At 37.4% G+C, this 19,835-nt stretch overlaps 2 protein-coding genes across 2 annotated transcripts; one reads left to right on the forward strand and one right to left on the reverse strand.

The window, feature by feature from the left end:
- Nucleotides 1–199: 199 nt before the first annotated feature.
- LOC116288610 (gamma-aminobutyric acid type B receptor subunit 2) lies at nt 200–11,815 on the reverse strand. The gene is made up of 19 exons (XM_089031720.1): nt 11,042–11,815; nt 10,142–10,374; nt 9,642–9,779; nt 9,301–9,477; nt 7,035–7,136; nt 6,669–6,734; nt 6,289–6,498; nt 5,611–5,749; nt 5,400–5,497; nt 4,987–5,050; nt 4,735–4,818; nt 3,899–4,049; nt 3,472–3,604; nt 2,900–3,007; nt 2,620–2,742; nt 1,818–1,998; nt 1,390–1,541; nt 641–781; nt 200–513 (listed from the first exon to the last, which is right to left on the reverse strand). The coding sequence occupies exons 1-19, from the start codon at nt 11,094–11,096 to the stop codon at nt 238–240; spliced, it is 2,631 nt and encodes an 876-aa protein (XP_088887846.1). The 5' UTR covers nt 11,097–11,815; the 3' UTR covers nt 200–237.
- Nucleotides 11,816–16,185: 4,370 nt separating this feature from the next.
- On the forward strand, nt 16,186–17,564 carry LOC116288611 (uncharacterized). Its single transcript, XM_031695422.2, has one exon. The coding sequence runs from the start codon at nt 16,281–16,283 to the stop codon at nt 16,818–16,820; it is 540 nt and encodes a 179-aa protein (XP_031551282.1). The 5' UTR covers nt 16,186–16,280; the 3' UTR covers nt 16,821–17,564.
- The last annotated feature ends 2,271 nt before the right edge of the window (nt 17,565–19,835 follow it).

Genomic DNA, 19,835 nt, shown 5'->3' on the forward strand with positions numbered 1-19,835 from the left:
TTTCCGATATTTACCATCATTTTTTCCAGGATAAGCTTCAAGTACGTTTTAAAGTAGATTTGGAAAGAAATACACGTTGATTTTTCGCTTTGGCGTGCGCGCGCGACTTTGAATGCTTGGCTCCTTTGGCGCGCGCACAAAACATAAACAAATGATCGAAATTAAAAAAAAAAAAAAACAGAAAAAATACTACAAAATATTATTTCACGATAAAACAGGATAACCTGATTGATATTTTTATACTGAATCGTCGTCATTTTCCTTACTCTTTGCTACAGTCGCTGGGATAGATAAGTCAGACTTACAAACAATGCTAGGACCATTGTCTTTCTTAAAAGCAAAATTAACGTGGGATTCTGAAGAATTGTCATTCACATCTCGTCCGCCGTGGTTTGATCTTCGTCGTCTTGTGGGAGCTGACCGACTCTCCTTGGCAGTAGGATCGATGTGTAGCTTTGCCATCGGGCTGACTCCTTCCAGGAGTCTCTTGAGTTCCATCAAGTGTCGTTCTTTCTGTTTTGAAGAGAAAAAGAAAAAATAACAAATTGACAGCTGTGACTGACACTATTGGCCTCATCTTCTTACATCCCTAGGAAAGGAAGGGAAGATGATATTTTCATACCAGCTTGGGTCACATTACCTCTGTTAAGATCTTCTTCAGAACAGAGTTTTCCTGTGTAATTCCAGCACCTGTGCTAGAGGCAGTATCAGTGATAGGACTGGAGATGTTACGATTGGTCTCTTGTTCAGCTGTCTCTGCTCCACCGAGTAACTTTATTATCTTGAAACATTGAGAGAGAAAGGATGCACAGGTCACATGAATATTTCAGGGCCATTGCCTTGTACTTTTTTCAGGGGATTGTCATAATAATACTCTGAACCAATGCAATAAATGGCAAAAAAACTAAACTTTGAATTAAAAGGGAGAACGAACAACCACATCTACACTACTCATATATATTGGCAGTTCGACAAAGGCGGATCCATGAGGATGTTTGTGGCTCTGGACCCCCCCCCCCCCAATCAAAACTGAGGTACAATTGATTGTCTTATACTACAATTTATTTTTGAAAGTTTGAAGTAAATGCTGTATGAAGTATATGTTTAGTCACCCAATCTTAACGTTTAGATCCCCTCTCCGAAAAATTCCTGGATCCGCACTAGTTGCAGGTATTGAACCTATGACCACAGTGATGTATAAGTTTATTTATACCACACAAAAAATCACATAAGATGACATTAATTAATTAAATGAAATAAGCCAAGGGTACTGTTTACCTAGAATAACTAGGAAGCTAATTGAGCTTGGAGTAATGTGATACTCTTGTGCAGCACATTACCCAGGCTTTCTATTTCATCATCACAAGACAATCTTATGTATTGTGTTACCTTTGGAACGAAGACGAGGCATAGTGTTATTGAGGTACAAAAGATGATAAATAGACCAGTAATCATGAATCGTGCATCAGGATTGCCATCAATTATCATAGTGATTCCAACACCAACGGATGATAAGACCAGCACATTGTAAATACTGATGCCTAGAACATCAAAGACGATACAAATTATTAGATGGTATGCATTATTTTCTTTGCATGAGAATAAAAGGACAAAAGACATGGCTGCCATATTGGTTGAAATAACAAAAGGCACCAAGACCAAATGTTTTGTTTAAGTCAACCAACATGGTGACTATGATGTCACATGCACAACGACGACAAAAGACATGGTTACCATGTTGTATGATATGACAAAAACAAACAAATCTTTTCTTTCATCCAACATGGCAGCTATAAAATCATTGCAATAATTCTTACCAATGAATTTGGAGTCATTCAATGCTGGTATAGTAACATTACGTGTTTCCCAAGCCAGACATGAACCGAAAAGAAGTAGCAGCGCTTTATATGAGTATAAAACACCCAGCCAGTAAACCATGTTATCCGATGAACAGCTCTCCATCTGAGGGATGAACTTTTTGTCATCTTTAAGGTAAATCTGGATACAGAAGGAATACAGGAATAGACATTTTGAGCACCAATTCTAGTGTTTTCATTCGACTATACATCTTTTTTTTTTAAAGTTGGTAAAGTTTTTGTTGCTTATTGCCATATTACATACCGAGCCTGAACGGAATGCACTATACAACAAAATGAAATATGGTGACCAATTTGAATAAATATTGTTCTGGACATTCTAGCCTTTCTCACATATGAAAATGCTTTTGTGTTTCCCACATGAACAAGAGGCTAGTCAGTCCAGAACAATAGTTATTGAAAATGGATGGTATATATTGATTTGGTGTATGGGTGATATGAATTGATTCAGCGGTCAAAAGGTCACTACAATATGGAATTTCCCAATCTTTGTCTGCAAGTCATTGGCCACGTCATTCCATCATATTTCAGGGGTGCAGTTAGAGGGGCCAAGGGGACCTGCCCTCCCCCTCCCCTCCTCACGCTGTAGAAAATTGGCTGGTTTTGTGCCCCCCTCCCCCAACCCAAAATCCTGGCTACACCCCCGTATTTATATCAATACATTTCAATCTTGATAAATTTAGTAACGGGTTTGTAAAATTTGAAATTATGGTATTGAGATATGTTTTACTAGGAATCCAACCTGATCATTGAATATTCGCAGCTTTCCCTTCATTGGATTAATTGCTGTCCATAGGGTGAGCAAACAGACATCTACCAGCACAAATACCGCTACCATTAGGAAAAGATGCTCATCTTTAATGACCTAATAAAGAAATAGAAAACCTTCTTCAAGACTTTAGTTTGGACATCTATCAAAACTTATACTCAAAAGAAGATATTCTTCAACTTTGAATTAAAACAATCCAGCAGATTTTAGATACATGTTTGATACTTCAATTGTCGTATTTTTATGTTTTTACCTTTTTGCGAGGAGTGATGCTCTTGAATATCGCATGAACTCGCCAAGTCTTAGCAAACATGGCGCCGAAAGCCATGGTGAAGCCAATGGACAAAATCCAGGCTTGAGCCTAGAAAAATAAAATAAAAATTTGTTAGAGTAGAGAGAATTATTCATTAAACACACCGTTGTTCGTCTATTCTTGGTATTTAGAGGGTAATTCAATGGGACAAGATGAAGGCGCACACACTTGCTTCCTTCGTGAGTGAGTGGGGGAAATAATCCCAGAATAGTGCAACTGGGAACCCTGTTGCTTTTCTAGTGAGAGAAGAACTGGGAGGTTTTAGATAGTTTTTCTATTTTTTCTATTTTTTTCTTTTCTTTTTCATTTCTTTCTTTCTTTCATTTTTCATTCCTACGTCTTTTTTCCTCCCTTCCTTTCGTCTGTTTGTTTTGTATGGGTTTTTTTCTATATAAAAAACTTGTGCCACTATCCTACCGCGTTGGCGCAGCTCAGCGATCATTCTTTCATTCTTTCTTTCTAAATACTTCCATCTATATCATGACGAAAATCAAGAGACAGTTATATCTTACCGAACACAATCCCCCAACGGAAGATGGATCAACCAGTCGTCCATCCAGGCCAAACAAGAAAACAGAAAAATACGCCATTACACAACCACATATGATTAGATTATTTAGTCGTGGACTGGACATCTTGATCAGCCTGAAACAGTATGCATAATATGAACGAAGCCATTACACGGTGTGACTCAATTTTTTAAGTTTTTGCTGCATAAATGTTTTTTAGAGCAAGTGATTTATAAAATCTTTTAATGTCTGGTAGGGGAATACCTGAGAATTTGGTGGGAATTTTCGCTCCAAAAAAAAAAAAAAAACGCGTGCGCTCACCAACTCTGCCACTCTCATTATGCCACTGATTTCTGGTGCGCATCATATAATAATACTATTTTCAATACAAAACTGCATCTGTTTGTCAAGATATTATTAATTATTATACCTTTTTTGGCGGTAAAATATATTGACAGCGAGGAAGAGCAGAGCCGTGACGATGCCGACAGCAGCCAGTACACAAAGAAATGCCACAAGTCCCACTGCTATTGTTTTCATCTCTTTTTCTTGTATTGTTCTATCCTTTGGCGTACCTTTACCTTGTAGAAATAAATAAAAATGGATTAATTTTTACATTTTAAATCAAATTCCTTCTGCACTGCAAAGTTGTTAGGTCTCTCCCTTGATTCCACTAGGGGTTTTCTCCTGTTTTTCTTCCTTTTCTCCTTAAACTGACTTCAAGAAATATTACCATTTGACCTGTAACTTAGCCGTGCCCTGCCTCATATCAGCATGGAGTTTGTAATTTTATTTTATAGTACGAACTAAATATAGGACCATACTTCCAGACATCGAGTGCTGAACCGTCGTATGGCAGCGCGAAGCATTTACGGCTACGCCGGAGATTTCGACCCCGACACCGCTATCCGAGGACTTACAGACTGATCAGGAAGCTCGACCGAAGCCTAAGGGAGAGGTTAGTCGGCCCCTAGACCGTAGATGATTAACCCCATGCTATGACCAGCATGCCGATTTTCTCGAATGTTTCACTCATGGCTAAGTGTCTATAGTCACGTATTTCCGTGTGGGACGCTCTTTGAAAAACTAACTAGCCATGCCGTATATTCATATTTTGGGGTAAACCTCAAAATGAGGTTTACTTTTGTTTCTTTTCAAAGGCACTTTGATAGGAGGCATCTTTACCTACTGCCTCCACCATTTTCCCATGAATTTCTGGCGCATGCGTGGTGTGTCCCAGTGTTTTTAACATCCTGGTTAACCTACCCTGCCATTTAATAGAAGAATGTTTATTTTTTTCTATCTTGTTCGTCAGACTGTTGAAAGTTCCAACAACTACGACCTTAAAAGCTGGAAACAAACAGAAGAAAAAACCAGATTTTTTGAGCACATCGTTGCCGAACTAGATAAATAAAGCCTGAAATCTTATTATCAAACAAACTAGTTCTACATTTACATTAAGCGTTCGTAAGAAAAACAAGCTGCAGAATGACGAAAATGTTTTCTTCTTTTTAATACCTTGTAATTGCTGTATGTGTATTAGTCCAACACGTTCGCCATTTTTATTGAAGGAAACAGGACCCTGGAAAAATATGAAATTTTTCTTATAAAATATATATCTAGCATTCAAATTTTTTTTTTTTTTTTTTTTTTTTTTTGACAGCACAAATAAATTTATTGGCTTCCGAGCTCGACTGGGTGATAGAGTGCTCACACTAAATCCGTGAAACAAATACTAATTTTTAGCACTAATAGTGATAATTAAACAATAGAAAACAAAGGATTCTGTATGAAATAGTACTAATTAGTACTATGTAATGTTCACGGTTTTAGTGCGTGCACTCTTATATATGTGATTGGCTCAGAAGGAAAGCCATTTGAAAGCCATGTTACAATAGATATCGTTTCAATTTGTTTCAAAACTTGTTTACCGTAACTCCAAGAAAACTTGTTTCTTGCATTGCTTTAGTGAAGGCATCAGCGAGAGTGCTGTCTTGGTACGTGAAATCTTCGAGTTTCTTTGCCACACCTGAATAATCGAATAAATAGATGCATGCATGAATGAGAAATAAAGGAATGAATGAAACATGAACGAACGAACGAATGAAGTAATAAAAAGAAAGTATATGTGTTTTTAGTCACCTTGTGTGTTGGAGAGGGACTGCGCAGTGGAGTTGAGTGCCAAAGCAATCGCCCACATCGCGTCATAAGCGAATGAAGATTCTAATCTAGCGTCCATTCTAGTCCGTTTTGTAAACTCTTTGGAATAATCAGCTGCCAGCTAAAGGAATATAAAATGATTATGAGGTAATGAGTGCAATAGTAATATATGGTCTCAAAAACGAATCCTTGCAGCTCCCTGTTGACATACACGTGCGCTTAGTAAGGTAAGGTCTTGTACTTCATTAACATTCCGAAAACAGTAGGAAAAGTATCATACCAATACTAAACCAACCATAGAAGGCAGGGTAATGGCTCTACCCCACCACTAGAGGGTAGGGCAATAGCACTCACTTACCCACCCCTAGAGGGTAGGTCAATAGCAGCCACTTACCCACCCCTAGAGGGTAGTAGGACGATAGCAGAAACTTGCCCACCCCTACAGGATAGGTCAAAAAGTACCCACTTACCCACCCTTAGAGGGTAGTGCAATAGCAGCCACTTACCCACCCCTAGAGGGTAGATTAACCCACCCCTTGAGGGTAGGTCAACAGCAGCCACTTACCCACCCCTAAAGGGGAGGTCAATAGCAGCGACTTACCCACCCCTAGAGGATAGGTTTACCCACCCCTAGAGGGTAGGTCAATAGCAGCGACTTACCCATCCTGAGACAGTAGCCTTTCCTGCTGTAGTGTCATCCTCGTTCAACTTCACATAGTCAGTAGATAAGTATCCATTCACAGCTTGTTTCATTTCATCTACGGTGCATGCTATACCCTCTTCCTTCAGGCGCCTCTGCCACCATTGGTCAGGGTACCACCCAATGATGATCCAAACATAGCGTTCTCCATATAAACCCTGTTTATACGCCTAAAGATGTCATAAGATGGTATGTTAGTATGAGAGACACTGGGATCAGAGAGAACTCTTAGTTTCAAGAATATTTTTAACAAGATAATGTTTGATTTTAACTTGCATTTTGCATATTTAAAGAGAACAACACATTCCAAGACAAGTTGCTTTAATATCAAGATTCGTACCTCACAAAAGACTTGTCTTGCGCCTTCTTCATAAAAATTTCCAATGATGATACGAGCATCCTTGTCCTGTGACGTAATAAATTTTCAATAGCAATGGGTAGCAACCGCTAGAAATTATGTCACTCATATTGCGCATGCAGACACGCCTAAAACTACCACTCATTGCCTCTAAGACTTTTGCGGGAAATTGTGGGTTTAATAGTCCCCTTACTTATGACGTCAAAGCAGCTCAATTTGGAGGACAAAATCCAGTTTCCTGAGAATTGGAAACCTATCGTTATGGTATGTCCTCCTAATGGAGCTAAATTCCGACGTACTGTAAGGGGTATATCCCGGATATGTATTTCTTGGCGCATTTATTCATACCTTGATACTGGCCAACTGATTCGCAGGATTCCCACTAAAACTTTCCGATGTTATAACCGATATATTACTCTTGGTAAATTCCTTGAGAAGATCTTGGATTGACTAACGAGTAATAAAAAGTAAATTTCTTAAGGATAATAATATCATATAACAGGTAAGTATGATAAATCTTGATTTTTGATTGGTTGGGTTATGCCGTTCACTTAAGGTGGCTGGACCCCCTCACGCTTGACCGCTAGCTTCCACTTTTGGAACGCTAGTGCATAAACGTCTTTTATCCGATTGCAAATCTTTTTTGCACATAAGTCACATAAAGATTGAATTAATGTTTGATGCAGTTTTGTATGAGATCGGACGCCATAACACGTGATTATGATGAAATATTTGATTTCGTTTAGAAAATAAATTTAGCCTTGCAGAGCGTTCAACACTAAAATGCTTCGTACCACATAATTATATACTGGATGCCTCCATTTGTGGGGATTTTTGAAAAAATCTATCTAGCTAATTATGAGATATTTGAGATTCTTTAAATATAGTGCATAATCTACTTCAAAACTAAACAATGGATTTCATACGGCCTAAATTAATATTTCAGAGCTATATATTCACAAAAGTCATTGCTTATTTAGTTTTACTCTGTATCTAGTTTTAAAAGGAACATTTTGAAGGTAATCGACTTATGCGATTTTGTGAAAACGTATAATGCAGAAGACGGGGTAAACATTTGATGCGCACTTTTCATCGCAGTTTTCTAGTCAATCTTACTAGATCTTCCATTATTCTAAAATTCGCTGATCATTTCTCTCAAAATTACGTCAAGATACAAATTAGAACTTAAACTAATATTACACAAAATTGCAAGACTATTGAACTCATTTAAAGCGATCTAAAGCGAACGAGAAATACAGAAAACATTGATCGTTTCCCAACGATTTGATGCTCTGGGAATTCTATTGTTTGCTAATGATCATAACATCAAATTCTTTCGCACCATGCACGGTCTCATCTCGCTTGGCTGCTTTCCGATTTACTCCCGAAGTATGGTTCTTTATCTAAACTCAAAAGTCTTGCTCGCTTCTTTCTTGAAGTTTTAATTTGAGGCATGTTCGCCGATTCACTCACACTGACAAAGTACATCATGACAAACGTCCCACGTTGGAATAAAAAAAACAACTGTTTGTTACCAAACTTCGGGAGTAAATCGGAAAGCAGCCAAGCGAGATGAGACCGTGCATGGTGCGAAAGAATTTGATGTTATGATCATTAGCAAACAATAGAATTCCCAGAGCATCAAATCGTTGGGAAACGATCAATGTTTTCTGTATTTCTCGTTCGCTTTAGATCGCTTTAAATGAGTTCAATAGTCTTGCAATTTTGTTTAATATTAGTTTAAGTTCTAATTTGTATCCTGACGTAATTTTGAGAGAAATGATCAGCGAATTTTAGAATAATGGAAGATCTAGTAAGATTGACTAGAAAACTGCGATGAAAAGTGCGCATCAAATGTTTACCCCGTCTTCTGCATTATACGTTTTCACAAAATCGCATAAGTCGATTACCTTCAAAATGTTCCTTTTAAAACTAGATACAGAGTAAAACTAAATGAGCAATAACTTTTGTGAATATATAGCTCTGAAATATTAATTTAGGCCGTATGAAATCCATTGTTTAGTTTTGAAGTAGATTATGCACTATATTTAAAGAATCTCAAATATCTCATAATTAGCTAGATAGATTTTTTCAAAAATCCCTACAGATGGAGGCATCTAGTATATAATTATGTGGTACGAAGCATTTTAGTGTTGAACGCTCTGCAAGGCTAAAATTATTTTCTAAACGAAATCAAATATTTCATCATAATCACGTGTTATGACGTCCGATCTCATACAAAACTGCATCAAACATTAATTCAATCTTTATGTGACTTATGTGCAAAAAAGATTTGCAATCGGATAAAAGACGTTTATGCACTAGCGTTCCAAATGTGGAAGGTAGCGGTCAAGCGTGAGGGGGTCGAGCCACCTTAATGAAATCCCACAGCACCCGTGCGCGCTTTCTTTTTCGTCATTCCACTACGCGTCGTGCTTCTCCGAACACTTCTCTTGTGTTCTGTCGACCAGCCAATCTCCGGTTGCTTTATAACTGTACCCAGCACGCGCGCGCGTCTTCTATTTCTTTGGTAACATTGCCCGCGTATCATTAATTATAATCTCTCAGTAAATCACTGCTTTGGGTTCATTTAAGTTTATGTCAGTTGACGTACGTCGGAGAAGATTCCTGAAGCCTCATTTTGGTGCAGAGTGGCCACTCGACTCCAGCCCATTGCCTTGATGACAGCCACTCGGGCACGATTGAAGGCGAGGTCTGAAGAAATCGTACGAAAGAACCTTGGGTATAGCGTACGGTTCCTAAGAGACGGAGAGGTGGATCCGTACGATACCTAGAAAAAACCTAAATAGATTACTTCCATATACTAGAATAGACCAGTTTTTTTAGAGAAACAATTGAGAGGTTGCACGGGCAAATGTTTGTTGTGCGGGGGAGTGGGCGAAGAGTTTGGGTCAGCAGGCAACAACAGTGGAGCATGCTTATAGCTCTGCTTACTTGAACAAGGTTCCAGTATTTGGCTGCGTCGGCAATGGGTTGAGTGATAAATGAGAGAGCCGCTCCCAGGAGCATAAGCTTGGCTGGTTTTGTGTGCACATGTTCATATAAACCTCGTAAAGCAACGCCAGGCTCGCACTGAAACGAAAACCAAATGCAAACAAATTCTACTTCATTCTGCAACCATCGCATGAAGAAGAAGAAGAAGAAGAAGAAGAAGGAGAGAGGAGGAGGAGGTGGAGGAGGAGGAGGAGGAGGAGAAGGAGAAGGAGAAGGAGAAGGAGAGAGGAGGAGGAGAAGGAGAAGGAGGAGAAGGAGAAGGAGAAGGAAAAGGAGAAGGAGAAGGAGAAGGAGAAGGAGAAGGAGAAGGAGAAGGAGAAGGAGAAGGAGAAGGAGAAGGAGAAGGAGAAGGAGAAGGAGAAGGAGAAGGAGAAGGAGAAGGAGAAGGAGAAGGAGAAGGAGAAGGAATTTCATACCAAAGAGCTATCTCTTCTACCAACCTTAGTATCCACTGCATCCACATTCAGTCGATATCCACCTAAAACGTCTGCTCTCCTATTAATCTGTTCCACTGCCATATCTACCGCAATGTTAGTCGCCATTCCTCCCGTCCAACATGAACCGCTAACGGGAAAATAGGCCCCAATAGTAAGGTTACGGAGACTGGGACTGCTCGTTGTGTTTCGCGTTCCAAGAGAGTTTACATGGTTTAGCGCATGCGTAGAAATTATTCCTGTATATAAAAAGTAGAGTATAGACATTCAATGCTGAAGCTCCTCATCTTAAAGCCCGGCAAGCGACCAGTTTTTATGGTAACGAAAAACCAAAGAGCTAGGTTCTATGACTTAATCTTTGACCGACTTCTAAAACGGCCAAACTCTCAGCTTTTTGTTTTAGTGGCCCATAAAACTATACTTCTAGACACCCTATAAATCTTTTAGACACTTAGACAACTAGACTCCTTTTAGACTCCTTTTAGACTACTTTTAAACACCCCGTATAAGTCAAAGTCTAAAACGGCCTCATAGATTGATAAAGACCACACGTCATCAATTGGTTAAGTTACTACGCTTCTACTGATACAAGGCCAATTCACTTCTTTGAGCAATTTGGTGTGTGCCTAATTTAAACCAGCTATGCTGAACTTTGCATCTCTGCTTAAATATTGTCCATAAATAAATAAATAAATTTCTTGCATTGGATACAATGGCAAAGATATTTTGATGCGGCTTAACATTTGACCAGGTAAAAGCCAGAAACGACAACTAAACCAAACAGTAGCGTATATGTAATAAATGGTAATCTATCTGACACTTTGAGATCAAATACACGGTTTGAACTGTTTGAGTTTCGCACAAAACTTAAGTTTAAAAATAAGTTGAAACTGCATGCTCACTTACCAAAAACCACTGCAAGAAAAAGAGTCGAGAGACGTTTCCTGTACAGTTGTACCATGATAGAATATCAAGTAAACCAGTTCAAAACTGACTAGCGAAACAGCTAGATAAGCACAAGGAGACAGCTACAGGCTAATACAACTGAACTAGTTTAGATGAAGAGTGTGGTACACCAAGAAATTCTTATAATTAATCTTTTCTTCTGCTCGTCTAAGATATTCCATGCCAACCTGGAATATATATACTAAAGAAACAGATATCCACCTGTTTTATGAGTATTAGATAACAATTTTGTAGTTGTATGCAGATTTAACGCGGTACATTATTGTCACGTTGGTGTTTGTTGACATTCCTTTAGCAGTATGCACAACAAATTAAAAAAACTTGTCAACTTCTTGAACGGAATGATTGAAAAGCGACGGAAATGACAACAAAGGCTTGAATTTAGTCATGTAAAATTTAAAAATCGTATCAGGCGCTAAAGCCGCTGAAAAAGAGAGAAATGGAGTGGTTTTCAATGTTACAAGACCACTCATCCCTTCCCCTCTTGAAAAGAAAAGATTTTTGTCCGTACGAGATAGCTAAAGCGGAGAGAAGAGAATCTGCACATACAAACCTACACGTCCAACTCAAATTAATTTCCATCAATCAACTCTTCTTTTGTTTCTTCTTGAGAAACACATTGATGCACGCAATCTGTTAAATCAGAACTCTAACGGAATTCGCTCGAGTGACCACACGAAACAATGGTCACCAAATCGAGGTTGGATTTGATAGAATACAATAAATGTATGAACAAATCAAATCCAACTTGGAACCATCCATTGTTTTGCTGGTCACCCAACCATCTTCCCACCATGCATAGCGCTCTTTTTCCAAAATGGCGGTAGACTAAAGTATTTTTTTAAAGTTATGAAAGAATACTGTTGAATAAAGAACTGTATTATTTTTTTTTTAACTTTGAATATATTTTCTTGTCTGTGGTTTGTAAATTTATAGTGTTTGAAAATTGAATTGAAAAGGTGCTTAGTTCTTTTCGTACGGGTTGCAAATTTGTTTTACATAACATGACGTTTCGACTGCAGCTGTGAGAGTCTTCATCAGAATGATGATTCATTTTCATAAATATCTCAGACTGATACCTCAAATTTACTTCCCGTGCTGTTTGCCTCCTTCCCCCCCCCCTCCCCCCCGTCCCCCGGACTTTGAGGCGGCTTTCTGCTTTCTACAAATCTTTGCTAAATGTTCATTTCTTTTCGTTTCGCTTCACAAAGTGCAGTGAAGCCCGACTTTGAAAACAACCGAGCAGAAATTAATGTCGATAGTCGTTGTTATTAATTAATAATCTAAAATGTCTTGCAGGATCTTATCTCGGGAATCTCGTTCAAAACAATTTACGCAACAATCTATTTTGATTTGGGAGAGCGGTTTGTCTCACCTTTTGGAGCGGACTTTGCAGATGAACGAACATAAACACATGAACGCTAGACAACTAGACTACGCGTTCACTATCGATACACTGTTGAATAATTTGGTTTAAAAATAAGTATCTGCTTTTTTAATTTAGAGCTTTTAAAGGCATTTATGCATTTGAAATAGATTTAGTATACAATTTAAGCACGTTTTGGCCATGCAAACATGTATACGGATATTTGTATTACATGTGCCCCGAGGGTCGGGTGCTGACAGTCACGTGACAATGCGCAGGTTCGATGGCAATGACGACAATGATGCGCAATATAAAGCATTACGGAAAGGCTATTTTTGTATAAAAGATGTCATAGGTAAACCACTTAGCTGGTTTCGAATTCTAAAGGCGAATACAGGCTTTGGACATGCTTGAAGACTTTGCAGAAATGAAAACACTTGATTGTGAAGTATCTGGATACTTGTTTACAGTTGTACAAAAAGTTGCAGAGAGGAAAGACTTTCGATTACTAAGTATGAGTGGCAGATCCAGGATTTTAAAAGGGGGGTTCCAAAAACGCCTCCACGCAGGTGAAATATATGGTGCGATCAGCTTCACAAAGCTGGGGGGTTCCGTGGAACCATCATATCCCTTGATACACTAATGAGGATAAAAGTCGCTGTGTTTATAACAGAACATTATGCTGATAGCACTAGCCCTACCTATTATACATGTTTATTGACTATTAAACTTGCCACTGCCCTATTACACCAAAACCAATGTCTCCTGTCTTTTCTTTTGCAAACTAGTGCGTCGCGATGCAGGGCCGCCGGACGTTAGTTAAACTTTAGTCTAAATAAACTTACAGAATGTTTTGACATAAATGTTGTTTTTTTCTACAGCATTCTCTTTCTCAAATAAAGTAACTATGATAGTGGACTGTTTCATTGATTTTAAATTTTGCCCAATACATAATGTCTCTCTATCAGTAGTAAATATTGGATCACGTTTTCGAGTAATCAGTTTTGATTGGTTAACTTTCTAAGATCGCAATTCCAAACACTTTACTTTTGTTCCTTTCGTTTCTATATTTAACTCTGAGTTGAGTGGAATGCCATGTGAGTTTATAACCATGTTTGGTTGCCACAGAAGATGATATCAATGAAAGAAAATTACGAATACGCCTCGTTCCAAGTATTAAGATCCTAGCACGATGCCGAAGCTCTCCTGAAGAAAATGTTCAAAATTGCATTAAACCTCAAGGGATGAGTATATTTTTGCTGTAGATTGGGTTATAACGTTATTGTGTAGTCAACTAATTGAACTAGCTTTTCTAGCAGACCTTTTATATGGTACATTGTTTTATTCCTACCAAAAAACACGGCATATTTGTTGATATGTGCTAGCACTATATTTACATGAACTAGAAGTACCATACCGAGTTTGAGCCTCGCAATCTAGTCTGAATTTTAAGATAACGACGTATCCGATCGTAGAAACGCGTGGGCGCGCTCCCAAAATTAACGATAAGCACTGACTCTATGTATACACCTACTTCAGTTAACGTCGTCATCGCCAAAGGCGATAAGGGATAGGTCATTCCGACATTGAAATGGTTTCGTTGAATACTCCGACATTGAAATGGTTTCGTTGAATACAAAGAACATTGAATCAGTCTCAACACTAAAGTCCATGTTCTTGACGCGAATAAGAAGCAGAAACACAAGTCATTTCAGCTATTCTTGGATCTTGGAATGACCTATCTCCTATCGCCGTTTCGCATATCGGCTTTCGCCTATTCGCTTTGGCGATGCATGACAACGTACGTTTTTGAAAATAGGTGCCATACATGCACCGTGACAAGAAAAATATAAAAGAAGAAGGGAAAAAAGGAGAGTTAAGCAGAAAATAAGAAGACAAAAATGACAAACGAATGAATGTATGTATGTATGAAAACAGTGAATGAAAAACGAGCTGCACGCATGCACGAACTTATGATCCAACAACAAAGAAAAGGAAGAGGAGCCAGAGAAATGAAGCAACAGGAAGCTATGAAACTTAAACAAAATATGTGACGAGCCACTTACATTGTAAGATGGTTCCCTGTTAAAATATGATTTTCTTACGTGATAATATGTTGTCATGAAACTAAAGCCTAAATTAATACCAATAAGTTTGATAAGGTGAAAAAGTTCAGAGGAACGAAAATTCTCTCGAATAGGATCACGTAGACCAGAAAGAATGGAATTGCAACCGACCACAAAAGGAAATAAAACGCCTTTTAGTTCACAAAATAATACCACAATACTTTGTTTGTGAATGATTCACAAACACACCTAGAGAGTAATCGTGTGAAAGCTCACTAGTCATATTACTAATATGAATTCTGAAGTTTTTGGTTGCTTTTCTGTGTCCATAAAAAGCCTAGAAATGTTTTTCAAAATCCTACTTTTTTGGTAGCTAAGCATTTTTCAAATTGAAAGCACAGAAAGATATTTAAGAATTTATTTGTATTTGTATTTGTTTAAAGTCATCCCAAAGAAATTTATAATTTATTCCGAGGAAATTTTGCTTTATTCAAATATGCTCGGAGCGCCCAGAGAAATATTGGCGAAGCGGCTTTAATGTCAACATTTTGAAAGAGAGCTCTTATGTGTCGCCTGGAAACTAACAATTTTTGTTCCCATTTGTCATAAAAGACAGAGCCAATTACAAAGATCTTGGCAATTCTTTGGCTCACATGGAAACCAGACACAACAAGTGATTAATATTGAAAATTTGCGTACTTATTACGTTCATCCCTGCCGGGTGAAAAGCTAGAATAACGGGACAAATTTTCATTTTATCATTAATGAAAACGCAAAAAATGATGTAAAAATAAAAACCTGGAGCACGAAAATCGGAGCATATGATCATATGAAAATAATTTTTGACTTTTATTTTGGTTATTTCAAGGGCCTTTGAGCTATTTAACTTGTTTTTTATTGCAAGTTTTTGGTAGCCATAATAAAAAAGAGAAAGCGTTAGAATGTTTATTACAACCTCATGCTTCGGCTCGAGAGTAAATATTCTGTGAGATTTTCTTTTGCAAACAGTCTATGTGGAAAAGAGATTATTATAGAACGCAAATTTTCGGTAAGCACTGAAAGCATACAAAATATCTAACAAATAAAGCGTGTCTCGATAATATTCAAGGAAGCTTGGAGAATGATAATGAAGATTTCAAACACGTTTACGAGATTGATATAGGAGTGAGGACATGACTATCCGAGTGACAGAGTGATTTATCGGAAGACGACCTTGCAATTGGTCACGAAGTACAATACGTAAAAGCTGGTTGCGAAATAGATATATCATAATCACAAAATATATTTAAGAAAATAACGAAAAACATACGTGTATTTTGAAAAACGGTTTAAGTCTTAAAATAGCGAATAACGTCGTTTGAAAACATGGGGAAAAAATAAACAAATTCTAACAAATATTCTAGTATTTTCATCCAGTCCTTGTGTTACGTGTGTTACGTATACATAAAAACTTGGTACGAATTTGAATCTTTTGTGGAAACGTCTGGAAATAGGAATGACAGATTTTGAAAGCAATTTATTTGAGTTTTACGGATCAGAGGAAATAAGTCTATTTTCCTGTGCACCCATTGGTTGGTTCACGGACCATTTCACAGCTGGCGGCGCAAACTCAAAGATCGTTCTATCAGACACAAGTGATATAATAACGCTAGGATACCTTTGCAGGAGTCATTTGAATTACCAACCTTGACAAACAAACTTCGATCAAAACAAGAAGAATCGATTCCGCCGTTATCAGGAGCTAAAGATGCCAAGCGCACCAGAATTTGAATGCAAGGCAAAGTATCTAGGCCGCCTAGAAGCTTATGCCCCAAAAGTTGGAACACTAGAGAATGCAGCTCGACTTTATCAGAAAGGTTGTTATGACATGGAAAAGAAAGACAGCTTCGTAGTCAAAGTATCTCCAAAGTGCATTGCGATTGAAGAAAAAAATGGCTTGATTACAACTTACTATATCAAAAGTACTCTTTTCTGTGCCACGTACAAGAAAATTCCCAAAGTCGTAGTATTTAATTACTTGTCTACGAAGGATCCTATGCTCATAGAATGTCATGCGTTGTACCTGGACTCATTTTCTGAAGCACAGGACTTTGTAAGAGCTGTTACTGCAGCGTTTAGCAAAGCTTACAGTACAACAACCAACACTGAACCAGAAAATAACAATGAAACAAACTCTGCGAAAAAATGCCTTGAAGTGAATGACATTAACAAACAGACGCCGTGGTTGGGGAAGATTACCGATGTTTTCGGAGGATGGCATAGAAAGAAATCTGTACGAGTTCATTAGACAGCTGAAAATAGGGTGAAAATTTGTCTGACAATTGGAGGCCTCTGATTGAGGCTTCTACGCTGCCTTTTTTCAGCAAGTTAAGCATGTATTTTGGGCAATGACAAAATTACGTGGTGATGAACACAGTAGTTGATGGTGCATGTCGACGTCATTACGGAAGCAACTTATGTAAGACCGATATATCTTACCTCGATGGACAAGCCGATAAAATGGAAAGCTTATAAACAAAGAAATTTTCTAACGACTTATGACGAACTTGAACTAGAAGTCTTTGAACATGCACTAGAATATTGGAATGCAGCGAAAAAATTTAATCCGAAAACTGAAGTATTGGACTTTTGTAAAAATTTGTAAATGTGGCTTAAGTTATTAATTCATACATTTTTAAGACATTGAAATGGTTTCTTTATTCAGGAAACAAAAAGTTGATGCAAAGTCTTAGAGATTCATTATTATTTCAGATGTTTTTCTTCCAAAACTTGAGTGTTTTGAAAGTGGACTCGATGGAGCACGTAGAAGTATCATCACAATGTAAACAAAAAAAAGTGGAGTCAAAACAAGAAACTGCGGTTTCTTGAGCTGAATTATCTTTATTTCCTAAGAAGTTAAAGACTTATCCAACTAGAGATAAAAAAGTCGAATAACTTTGTTTGAAAAAAAACCAAGTATTATATTGTGTCATATGTAAAATTGTAAATATGCAAATTGTGTGAATAATAAAAAAAGCGTTTCAAAAATAAATTCTGTGTTTTCTGGCTATAATTCCTAGAAATATAATAACTAAAAGTACAAAAGAATAATATTGTATAGTATAGAATTGTTCAAACAAGCACGTACGTTCCTTCGACTTTTACCGATAGTCTCGTCAGGAAAAGTAAAAATTGAGAGTTTGAAGTACAGCTATCGAAACATCAAAATTTTGGTCAAGTTCAACTAGTTTTTCATTTACGTAAATGTAAAGTTATACAAGTAACATGAGGTGAATAAATTGTTGTCAACGTTTTAGAAAGGAGAAGGGATTAGAAGAGAATCCATGCTTTATATTTTGCTAGGAATATTTCGACGATTTCTATGTATAGAACTCCATTAGCCCATGAAAAGATTATCAATATTTGGTGGTGGTCATGCACTTTTGGGATTTTTAACATCTTTTAGTTCAAGCAATCTGAATGATTTTGTGGTTTTTATAGTTTTTACGAAGTTTGTGTTCGTGTGAGTCTACTAGAAACCTTACTATAGCAACCATTTTGATTTTTGTCGTCATTTGTGTGATTTATAGTAAAGAATTCCTTCATTCCTATTCTGTTTACAGCCACTCATGCTCTTAATTGATCCATGAGCAAGATTAAAGCCAAATAACAAAATACCGTAGTCAAAGAGCTTTTATCACTGTTGGAATCCTTTGTTTCAGCAAAATAATCCATGCGTCCTTCTACGTATTTAGTTCGGTTCTAGAAATTATTTTCCTAAGCAAATAACTACAAAAATGAAGAAAACACAGAAAAGACTGCTGAAAAGAGGAGTAGATTAAGAAAGAGAGAGAAGTTAGCAAGAAAAGAAAGGGAAAAGTAAAAGTGGCTAAACTAAAATGATGTTGTTTCGTTGCCAAATATTTTAATTTCCTCGGTAGGGGGAATGGAGTAGAAAGGACAAATTGTGAAGACCATTTCCTGTTTTTCTAGTTCTCTATTTGTTTATATCTTTTCAACTGAACTCTCTTATGCATCGTGAATATAAGCCTTCAAATGCATTTTTTCTGGAATCATCTGATTTTCTTGTATCATTTCATCTTGTTTCTCTATAGTGCGTCAATTTTGCAGGGACTGTTCGTGAATTAGGATCAGGTTATTTACTTCATCGACATTGCGTGCAACCAACTGTGTTCTATGACATTGCTCGCAAAATAATCGATTGCTTCTGAGATCATTGGTACCCATTTTACCCCAACTACCCCTCCCCCGCTAAATTTATTTAACATTTTTACATACAAACCACAGGTAGCCCAAGCTTGGTTTCTGTGGTGTCCTGTTATAAGGAAATGTATGGGGATTCATCAAAAATTTTAATAACATCATTGAAACGTGAAATAAAGCCTCGAAATTTTACCCTATCATTGAGAAATAGCACTTCTTTCACTCTGCGTGGTTATTTTTTGAATTTAGCCCGTTTTAAGGATTTTTTCCCCCACCAGTAAGAAATAAACTTACTGGTGGGGGAAAAAATCCTTAAAACGGGCTAAATTCAAAAAATAACCACGCAGAGTGAAAGAAGTTCTATTTCTCAATAATAGGGTAAAATTTCGAGGCTTTATTTCACGTTTTGATGATTTTATTGAAATTTTTGATGAATCCCCATACATTTCCTTATAACAGGACACCACAGAAACCAAGCTTGGGCTACCTGTGTACAAACGTATAGGGAATGATTTACCCCAGGGGGCCGGAGTGGGGGAACTTGAAGAGAATGCCACATTAAGGCCCCCTTCACACGTATCCGAATATTATTTACGGACTTATTTCAAGATACGAGTAAGCATGAACAACGTATTTCTATAAGTAGTTATGAATGATTTGCTTACATTCGAGCTAGTATATTGAGAGAAAGCTACGACAAGCTGTATATCAGAATGGTAATTCAAATTTCGTTGTTTTTTTTTGGCCTACAGTGCTGCGTCTTAAAAACAACGCCTTGTTCTTGATTCTAACTTTTGTGTGACATAACAAATATTTCTAGTGCAGCGAAAAAGAGATTTTTCTCAATAAATTTTAGGTTTCAAAAGTCACGTGTACGTTTATGTAGTTACATAAGCACTAGATTAGAAGCTATTGTGGCACGCCAATGGATAGTGACGGATAATAATTCAAATCTGATTCCAAAGTAGTGATTAATACATGTGTACTTTGTCGGTAGGCACGGCATAGCAATTTCCCTAAAATAATGAAATATCAGTTAACTGCAACTACTAATATTAAGTTATTTGTCAGTTAACTACTAAACCCATTGGCACCCTTA

Source organism: Actinia tenebrosa, unplaced genomic scaffold, assembly GCF_029948245.1.
Source record: "Actinia tenebrosa isolate PJP-AT-01 unplaced genomic scaffold, QUT_ActTen_1.0 PGA_scaffold0__85_contigs__length_37466705, whole genome shotgun sequence".
NCBI lineage: Eukaryota > Metazoa > Cnidaria > Anthozoa > Actiniaria > Actiniidae > Actinia > Actinia tenebrosa.

Coding starts and splice junctions, on each gene's coding strand:
- LOC116288611 (XM_031695422.2), top strand. CDS start 16,281: ATGCCAAGCGCACCAGAATTTGAATGCAAGGCAAAGTATCTAGGCCGC.
- LOC116288610 (XM_089031720.1), bottom strand. CDS start 11,096: ATGGTACAACTGTACAGGAAACGTCTCTCGACTCTTTTTCTTGCAGTG. Junction 2,743..2,899: donor GCATCACTCCTCGCAAAAAG/GTAAAAACATAA, acceptor TTTCTTTATTAG/GTCATTAAAGATGAGCATCT. Junction 1,542..1,817: donor GAATGACTCCAAATTCATTG/GTAAGAATTATT, acceptor TTGATGTTCTAG/GCATCAGTATTTACAATGTG.